This window comes from Anopheles merus, chromosome 2L, assembly GCF_017562075.2.
Source record: "Anopheles merus strain MAF chromosome 2L, AmerM5.1, whole genome shotgun sequence".
Classification (NCBI taxonomy): domain Eukaryota; kingdom Metazoa; phylum Arthropoda; class Insecta; order Diptera; family Culicidae; genus Anopheles; species Anopheles merus.
In genome coordinates, this window is record NC_054083.1 from 10,974,607 (window position 1) to 10,984,602 (window position 9,996).

The following is a 9,996-nucleotide window of genomic DNA, read 5'->3' on the forward strand; positions in this document are numbered from 1 at the left end:
ATCAAAATGACAGTTCGTTTACTGAAACCGCAGTAAAGCCATTCTTATATTACTGATTTTTCAGTAGTTGGTTGTGATTAAAAAATGACGAAATATTTCTTTTAAATTGAGTTTTTATTTATGCTTAGAGATTGCCAGTTCCTCAATTCATGTTCATACATGTTTTGTGTTGTTTTATACACTTTTATACTGTATTTTGCCGCCGCCGAAGTGTAGCTGGTTCAGTAAGCGCTCACAAACACCACGAAATTTCAGCAAGTACAGTGGGTTGTAGCAAAAATTTTACACACCAACACGGCTGCCAATTATTTTAAATTAATCCCGTAAGCCGAAATATCACCTGAAATTTCACCAGGGTGCCTGTAAGCGCCTACAAAATTAACTTTTTGCCCATCATGAGCTAGTGGGTACCGCATTGTTTTGTTTTGATGTTCTGACTGACAGGTCGATTTGACAGAAAGAATTGCTGCATTTTCAGTAATTTGTTTTACTGATATCCAGTGAAACGACTAATTTGACACTTATTTTACTGATTTTCAGTAAAATGCGTATTACTGAAATGAATTCAGTAAATTATTTTGCTGAAAGTCAGTAAAAACATGACATTCATGCTGAAAATCAGTAAAATATTCTATTACTGAACCGTTTCAGTAAAAAACTTTACTGAAGTAGGATGAGAAAATTTGCTGTGTAGATTAATAATAAGAAAACATGAAATTTTATGACGTCCTCGAAATTTTATAACGTCCTCGTTTTTGGTCGATTGGTGAAATAATTTGTTACATGCACATATGCATGTTTTAGTCCTAATTTCTGTCTGCCTACCGGATGCACCAGCTGTCAAATATTTTTATTACCCAACACGTTGTTCGAGTGGCTTATGCTTATCAATGAACTCAAGAAACGAGCCGTTCCCAAATGTATATTTATTTAGGCCAACGATCTCGTTCTCATCTGATAAGGTACAATAGTGTCAAATTAAACCCAAACTTAACCGTTGCAATTGAAACATTTCGTTGCAATTTAAAAATCCTCAACACAGCCGTTGCAATTCAAAAAATCGCCTCAAACCTACCCGTTGCTACCGCAACATTATGTGTCAAATTGCATATAAAATTTTATCAGCGCGTTCGACTTCATGAAGAGCAGACACGGGCCTTAGTTGTCTCTGTTGAAGTTCTGGTTCTGCTTGCTAGTGTTGCTAGTTGCTAGTGTTGCTAGTGATTTCCATATAGAGTTTAATACATTAAGTGATTTAGGAAATGGTTATATGACTTTTTGTTCAGTATATCGAAAAAATCTGTGATTTTCGCTAGGATAAATGAAAAATCGGTAGTTTTAGGGGGCTCATCTGTGAATCGGTAGGCGTATCAAAAATCGGTAGGAGTACAGATAAATCGGTATTTCTGGTCACTCTGCTGTCAGCCTACATGTATTTTATTTACAAACAAAAAAAAAGTTCAAATGTGTTCAAATTTATTTATTTCAGTTTTGAATAAGTCTGGCTCATAAAACAACTGGATAATTTGATTGTTTGGGACGAAGCAGGAATGTTGCGCGAGACCAGTAGCTCTGTTTGCAAAATTGAGCTACTTTTTGTCGTGCGAAACGTCGAACAAGGAAAGGAAGCGTAAAGAAAATGAGCGAGGTGCAGCGATATTCGAACGTCAAAAACTCTCGCCATGTTGTACGGGTACTTTCGCGAAGCACGCGGCTTCCTGTCATTGGCTAGCTGTCATCTTTGCAGAGTTCTTTTTCAGCAAATTGTCCACGAGGTAAGTTCAAATAATTTGAGGCTGCAACTATTTTATCTGTTTATTCAGATGAGGGGTGAAAAATTACTTTACTTTAGCAAACTTGTTGACTAGGCAGTTGTTGATACGTGTTCTAATCTATATTTTAACTTGTTTCTTGTAGGTTTGTATTTTTAATTCTTCACACTACTCCCGGCTATGCCCCGCTACCGTCTGCCGCCCGAGTGCTGCGGTAGGATAGACCGATGATGTGACTTCTGATCAAAACTTGTTTGATTTCGTTGCTAGGGTCTATCCTCACACGAGTTGAAACATGGGGGCATATCGATACGTCCAGGAGCTGTACCGCAAAAAGCAGAGCGATGTGATGCGCTACCTGCTGCGTATCCGCGTTTGGCAGTACCGCCAAATGACCAGATTCCACCGTGCACCGCGTCCTTCGCGCCCGGACAAGGCACGCCGTCTCGGATACAAGGCCAAGCAGGGCTTCTCCATCTTCCGTATTCGTGTCCGTCGTGGCGGCCGTAAACGCCCGGTCCCCAAGGGTTGCACGTACGGCAAGCCCAAGAGCCATGGTGTCAACCAGCTCAAGCCGTACCGCTGCCTGCAGTCCGTCGCTGAGGTAAGTGGCCAGTGCCCCCATACCTGTGTTTCGTATTGTGTAGCCGTTTGATACAACGGTAAATCGTTTTAATGATGATAAAATTCCGATTTCACGAGATGATCAAGAATCATATGATCCGTATTCTTCCTTGGATGTCTGAACATTTACACGACCTAACCTCACAAATGTGCACGTGTGATATGTTGGTTCGCATTCTCATCGTAGATTTTCTCACTCATTCATCTCATCGACAGGAACGTGTCGGTCGCCGGCTGGGAGGTCTGCGCGTGCTGAACTCGTACTGGGTTGCTCAGGACGCTGCCCATAAGTACTTTGAGGTCATCATGGTCGATCCCGCCCATAACGCCATCCGTCGTGACCCGAATGTTAACTGGATCTGTAACGCCGTGCACAAGCATCGTGAACTTCGTGGTCTCACTTCCGCTGGAAAGAGTTCGCGTGGTTTGGGCAAGGGCTACCGCTACTCCCAGACCATTGGTGGATCCCGTCGCGCCTGCTGGCGTCGTCGTAACCGTCTGCACCTGCGACGTTACCGTTAAAATGTGTCGCACTTTAGTGTGGCAGGCATGGTGGATTTTTGAAAGGCAAGTTGTATTTTCTATCCACAACGTAATAAACATCTGATGAAACCATCTAAATGTAATAAGTGTCGAAGCTTCCTTAAACTTTGCGAAAGAAAGCCCCTTGTTTTTAAAAATAGCTTGCAAATAAAAATTTCGTAAATAACTAGGTAGATTCATTTAACCAGTTATAAATCTCTAAAAACTAAAAGGGCCTTTATTGTAACGGTTAGCATTCTCTCATAAAGCATTCCAATTCGTCAAGTGTATCTCTTGTTGGCTTGCTGACGATGGAGTTGTTAGTATGGTTTAGAGAGGCTTTGGCTCCTGCGGAGTTCTTTCGCCTAACTGACGATGGAGCACATCGTTGTGACGTGAGCCGGTCAGTAAGTTTATTCCAACTTTTATTTTTACTATTCATTTTACCAAGAACACATATACATTTTAAGTAATATGTTACACCGAAAGAAGTAAAAACAATTTTCGAGTTGATTTCAAGCAATGTTTTTGTGCTAACATTACAGTAGAGTAACTTACGAAATTTACGAAACATATGATCACAATGAAAATTTCGATCGTTTTATTATACAGTGGAACCCCTTTTCATAACGATTTTCTCATAAGGTGCTAGTCTAAATGCTCAACAAATACCTCCCTTAATGGCTAAATCTCGCATATTGATTGTTATCGTTTGTGTTTCTGGTACACATTTGCTCTGCCGATGGGATATTAAGCTTACAATTGATACGTCAGCATGTTTTAAATTTATCGCTCAGGCAAAAATTTGATACTAAGCATCGTTTAATATAGAACTCTAATCCTTTCCAGACACTTGCAATAATATTCGTTATGAGGAGTTCCACTGTACATTCTGTTGTATCTAGCTTAACAGCTCAGTTCTTTAACTAAATTGTTTCTTACAGTTGTTTACCTAATAGTTGTTTCTTACAGATTAAAGGTAAGACTAATTATACAAAGGACGTGAATTATATGTTCACCAATTTAAAAAAAAATGTCCTTGAGTCCTCCTACTCTTACTTGTTGCTTACCGTTGGATGTAACAATTGCACAGATATCGGTAATTTGAAAAAATCAATAGAACAGCGTCATAAAATTACAGGCGGTCCCCGAGATACACGGTTAATGGGGACCAAAATCGGCCACAAAATACCGCGTATCTCGAATTTACGCTTAAGTCGAATCTCGTTATTTCCAGCCAAAATATCACTAATTTTCGGGCAATTTTGCAAGTAGGGGGTGGTTTTAGGCACCAAATTAATTATTTGATGTAATTCTGACTTAATTTAACAATTTTACTCCATTTGAAATGGTGTTTAACATTCGATCAATACGGAATTTATTTGGTATTTCACAATGGATGTGTCAAATCAGTACAATTTGCTCAAAGAACTGTCAAATTTGGAAATCCGCGTATAAGAGGTACCGTGTATCTCGGGGACCGCCTGTATTTGGTTTAAAATTGAAGCTATTTGACAAAAAAAAAACGACTAGGATACTTCATTTTCAAATATTAGTACAATATTCATGTATATACCCTTTTTATTTCACCATTCAATTTAATTTTCTTTTTAGCATTGTGTAGGATAAGTATTGGATTTCTATTGCTGTCACACCAGATCTTTCTGATAAAAAAAAACACTGAATTTCACTGAATATCTACCTATTCAATATTTCCACCTTTTTTGTAATAGCAAATTCTTCTAATAATATCCATCCTATCGAAAAGATTTGATTATAATACTTTTTTCCTGCAACGCATCAACTTTAATAACAAAAAGTAAAAATAGAAATTGTTTTCATTAAATAGAATGTGATATAATATGAAAAAAAATCGTTCATTCTTTGAATTCCAGATCAAGAAGCGTTGCATTTTTATAGCCAAGGGTGTCTATTATTCAAATGAACCCATTCATTTGGAGTAACTCATTCCCCACCTAGTCGGTTGCTTTTTGGCGATCAGTGAAATGAACGCGATGCATTTGGAAACTGTCACGAGACCGTGTCATCTCGGCACATGCTCAGTTAGTAGGATGCTGTTAAGGGGAATAGCTTTAGAAGTATTCGTCTCGGTCGGTCCCGCATCGGGATAAGGTTTCCATCGTGAGCCAAAACGGCTGCAGCGTAGAACGGTACATCTCAGTCGCATGTTGGCGTTTGTTCCGCGGACGTGCACAGTACAGTGTACAACGTGTAGCCGCAATGCAATGAAAACACGTTCACCATACCCTTTATGCTGCACGTTTTTCATGCAGTCTTGTATGGTCTGTGTAAAGGATGCTAATTAGTCGAGTGACTACCTATAGTTGACCACTAGTTTAAAATAAATAAAGAAGCTTTAAAATGATGTACAACTACGTAAACAAAAACCAACCCCCAATGTTTGAAATAACCGTAACAGATGATTTAAATGATAAAACTCAGGACACAGCAAACATTTGGCAAATAATCGAGCACACGGCAAGTTTTGAGTGTGTATGAATGGTTTAGCTTTCGTTGCTAGAAGCTAAAACTAGACTAATCGAGTGGATGGTGTGTATTTTAATAGCGAACGTAACATCCCTTGTTCACAATCAGTTTCCACAACGCTCTGGAAAGCTAGAGGCGAAGGCATAACAGGTGCAAAATGAAACGAGTATTTTCAGGGTTCGTTTACTTCTAATGAAAGCTACTCCGGCTGCCGCTCGATTCCACGGTAATGCGAATAATCGGACTGAGTAGGTGGATTGGTTGGGTTTGCTCCGAACAACTATACTATACATACCGCACAGGAAGCATCGTTTTCTGTTTCCTTTCACCCTTGGCCCAATCGTACAGGGGAGAATTCTTTATTTTCCCATCTCACCCATTTCCCACATTGCCTCGGTGTTGCTGTTAGCGTTAACGTTTTCATGTTTCTCATGGCCGTGAAAGCGATGCATTTCTATGCAGTTTTCTTTTGCATAGCAATAATTGGTCGGCACTGCCAGACGCGAACACACCGGAGCCAAAGAAAGGCACAAAGACACACGAAAGAGCCACCATGCTGCCGTGTGTTGTCCGTTTCGTGTAAATGAAAATAATTTAATTGAAGCGAAATCGCTGCACTTTAATTAAATGCAAACAAGGCAGTGATTGTGCCGCAGATAGTATCATCGATTCAGTTTGTGCTTCTGATCATCGTTGCCGGCTGGGGGTTTTGGTTTTGAAGAGTGTGTACGCTAGAGTGAGCTTTAATATCTTTTGGATGTTATTTAGGTCAATTACTTAGAGGTAAAACACATGAAGCTGTTGTTAAATATTATGATAATGTTTAGATTTGAAATGTTTTTTTTTTTCGTTTAAACCATATTGAGTTTTCTGTTGTTCAGTGTAGTACATGAAATTTTTCATTGATTCGATACATTATACAAAAAACATTAAACATTCGTACGAATCTTTCAACTAAAAATTTCAAAATTATCCGTTGTAATTTTGGATTGTTTGTGACAAAAAAGGGCTATACATGACTATAATAAAAAAGGGTTCAGCTGAACCGTTGCGGGAGTTGCTGTACCTTGACGACAATCAATTTAACAAGTGAGCTGGTGTCCCTTTTCCCGCAGGCATGTGAAAAAAGGCCAGTAGAGAACATACTTTTCTAACTGTTTTTAACGACTGATCTCCTAGCTTAAAAACTAAATTAAGAATGTGCCAAAAGTCATTAAATGATTTTAACAAATTTTCAGATGTATCTATACTAAACGATATGAGAGATAAAACTCAGCACATCATTGAAACCTTTAGTGGGGCAGTTCCGTGGTCCCATCCGGGACCGCATTCTCCGTAGCAAGAACTCTGCTATCAGGTTGCTTGGTACCTAAAACTCTACAATTGCAGCATATAGCTCAACATGACCGTTTATTACGCGGAAGAAGAAGAATAAGACTCAGAAATGCAACAGTAGAATCATTAAGACTTCACTCATTCTCAAACCCTAGAAGTGATAACTCCAACAACCCTTTGATGTCACATTAATGCAGTTTACTGAAGCGTAATTATGCTTAGCAGTAATGAAATTATATTAACACAATGCGAGAAGCTGCAACATTTCCTGGATTGAAACTTTAGTACAAACAAAGAAAGAGTTTTCACAAAGGGTGAGATAGGTGAGCAGGCTTGCTCTTGATGGCTCTTATCTTCATATCCGTTGACCACTGTCCATCGCCAACCAAGCGTACGATATTCCTCCCATACTCTTGGTAGCTGGTAAGGTGAACCATATTCAAAAAGATCGCGTAATTAATGAGCTGCGTATGTGCGTGGCGAATGATAATGAAGACTTGGCAGCAGAATTGATAGTCATCGGGACTGAGATTTAATATTAATTAAAGTTCTTCCTATTTGCCGGATCTAATGTGCAGCCGGTCTCATGGTACAGTCGTCAACTCGTACGACTTAACAACATGCCCGTCATGGGTTCAAGCCCCAAATAGACCGTGCCGCCATACGTAGGACTGACTATCCTGCTATGGGGTGAAATCAATAAGTCACTGAAAGCCAACCCCACCAGTGTGTTGGCAGGCCTTGACCGGCATCGGTTGTTGAGCCAAAGAAGAAAGAAGAAGAATGTGCATAAAACTATTGTTGTAACTAAAATTACTAATTCAATTTCCATTGATCGATTCTTCTAAATCCAACACATGCATCTGAACTATGCTCGAGTTCATAAAAACTAAAGGTTAATATGTATCGTATAAAAAATGCTATCATGCATGGTCCTATATCCGTTGTGTGTAGAAATCTTATAAAAAATATTATTAATACTCTACTATTAACAATATGAACACTTTGACTGCCCAACTTTTTATTTTATATGTAGTATCTTGAGTTGCCACTCGCGTGAGTGGTTTTCCATGTTTGTTGACCCTCATATATGATAGCCATGGGCCCAGCAAAGTTTAACGAATGCATACAAACTAAAATGTGACGTATGTATGCAAACTGTATTTTAATCAATGTTATGTTAGTTGTCGTGTTGTTTACTTGTTTTCGGTTTAGATTCGAATAATTAAAATAGAGGACAACAGGGCAATTCAATATCCTGAGATATACTTTTTGGTAATCATTGATGACAATGCAATGGCAATGATATCTATGGGCACAACATATCAATGAAAGAAAGTTTGTAAAATTCACTAGTTCTTGATCCAATCTTTGAATAAATCAAACTTCTTATAAACAGCATTTTGCTACTTTGGGACATAATGTTGATAAAGCAAACAAATACATTTGTAGGACTAAAAAAATGCTGATTCTCGAATTATAATGGAGCGCCGTTTATCCGGACTCATCGGGACACGACCTCGCCAGGATACTGACATAACACTGAGTCAAAGTACGTATTTCATCACAAATTCCTTCACTTATTTTTAACTTTATATTATGTCTTGGTAAAACCTAGCTAGTTTTTCATAACTTCATATTTTTCCGTGGATAATATTTGAAATTTACCATTAATTATTGCGTTTTTTGTTAAGAAAATGTGCTCTGATAACCGTTTTTTTTTAAATATCGTCTTCTGCACGCAATGTCACTTTGTATTGCACTGTCATTTCTAAACAGCATGGACAAACGGACAGCCGGATAAAAGGTACCCGGATAAACGGGTCTCCACTGTAATTAGAAAATAAAATTGAGTAACTGCCGGAAAATCACATTCAAAATAATCTCATTTAGCATATTATTCACTTGACTGTGAAACAAAGAGGATGTTTACTAAGTTACTTGGTTTGCTGCTCATTGATTTTTCCTAGCGACTAAATGATCTATACGTTGCCGTTTTTGGCTTTCTAAAGAAATACTGGAGTTGATGAGCGGAGGATCGAACCACGACCGTCATCTTTTACAGGATCTGGCACGCCTACCCATCCTTCCGACCAGCGGGTAATCATACATGCATAGATTAAACAGGCTCTCAATTTCTCTCAATCACACATATCACGGAAAAGTTGTATCATTTAGAGACACTGTACACTTTAGATTATCCTACCGTAAGTACAACGGCATACAATTCACCTCTGTTTGCATGCTATGCGGAACATCGCGCAGCGCAACCCAGTACATAATTTGGTGTATCGCACCGACTCCGCGACTCGACAGGATGTGCAATCTTGCATTTTATCATGAAATAATTAGTTTCGAAGCGAAGGTTTCGCTGGAAGCGCTCGTGGCAGATCAAATCCAGCCCCGGTGCTGTTAGTGTGTGGTGCGTTCGTATATCAGTGTGAATCCCGTGAATCCCGGTAGCGGGCCCCGGCTGCTTTCCTCATTTGAATGATATTCGCTCGCATTTCGCAATTGTTTGGCCGATTGGGCGGCCTCCCACGCTGGAGCAACAATTTAGCCACCTCGACCGATCTGGAGCGATCCAGGATCGCCCCTACCTAGACAGGCACGGTTCGCATTTCCGGCATTCTGGAATAAATAGGCATTTATATGCAAGCTTCAAAGATTGCAGCCGGTCGTTGAAAATTAATGGAAGGGATTCCCGCATGCTCTCACGCGGTAACAGTGCATTCTCCCCTGGCCCAAACCCCCCGAACGACACATTCCTTTTCCATTCTGCACGCAGAATCGAAGCAAATCCAACCGTGCGAAAGTTGTGCATGCCGCTGCTCGGCTGTGGCTTGTTTATGAAAGGCGCACGAAGAAGTCATTTCCATCATCAGTTGATCTGCTTTTAATTATATCAGTGCCTGCATTGGTATGCTGATGGAGCGACTCTCTCTCTCTCTCTCTCTCTCTCTCTCTCTCTCTCTCTCTCTCTCTCTCTCTCCCTCTATCTCTCTCTCACACTCTCTTTTGCTGCTAAACAACATGCATTTGGTCGCAATTTCGTCGGCGGTGGCTCTGCCACGTTCTGTCGATAGCCTAACGACCGATCGCAACAACCGATTTCGAAAGATTGCAGGAACGATTTGGTGTGCGACAATGTATCTTTCTAATCGACAATCTGTGACAATTGTTTCGTGCGTGTGGCGGCTCTAACAGAGACGAATTAAGCATCAGCAATCAAATG

At 39.8% G+C, this 9,996-nt stretch overlaps 1 protein-coding gene across 1 annotated transcript; it reads left to right on the forward strand.

The window, feature by feature from the left end:
* Nucleotides 1-1,684: 1,684 nt before the first annotated feature.
* On the forward strand, nt 1,685-3,017 carry LOC121592619 (60S ribosomal protein L15). Its single transcript, XM_041914246.1, has 3 exons — nt 1,685-1,775; nt 2,043-2,376; nt 2,613-3,017. Exons 2-3 carry the CDS (start codon nt 2,068-2,070, stop codon nt 2,916-2,918), a joined length of 615 nt encoding a protein of 204 aa, XP_041770180.1. The 5' UTR covers nt 1,685-1,775; nt 2,043-2,067; the 3' UTR covers nt 2,919-3,017.
* The last annotated feature ends 6,979 nt before the right edge of the window (nt 3,018-9,996 follow it).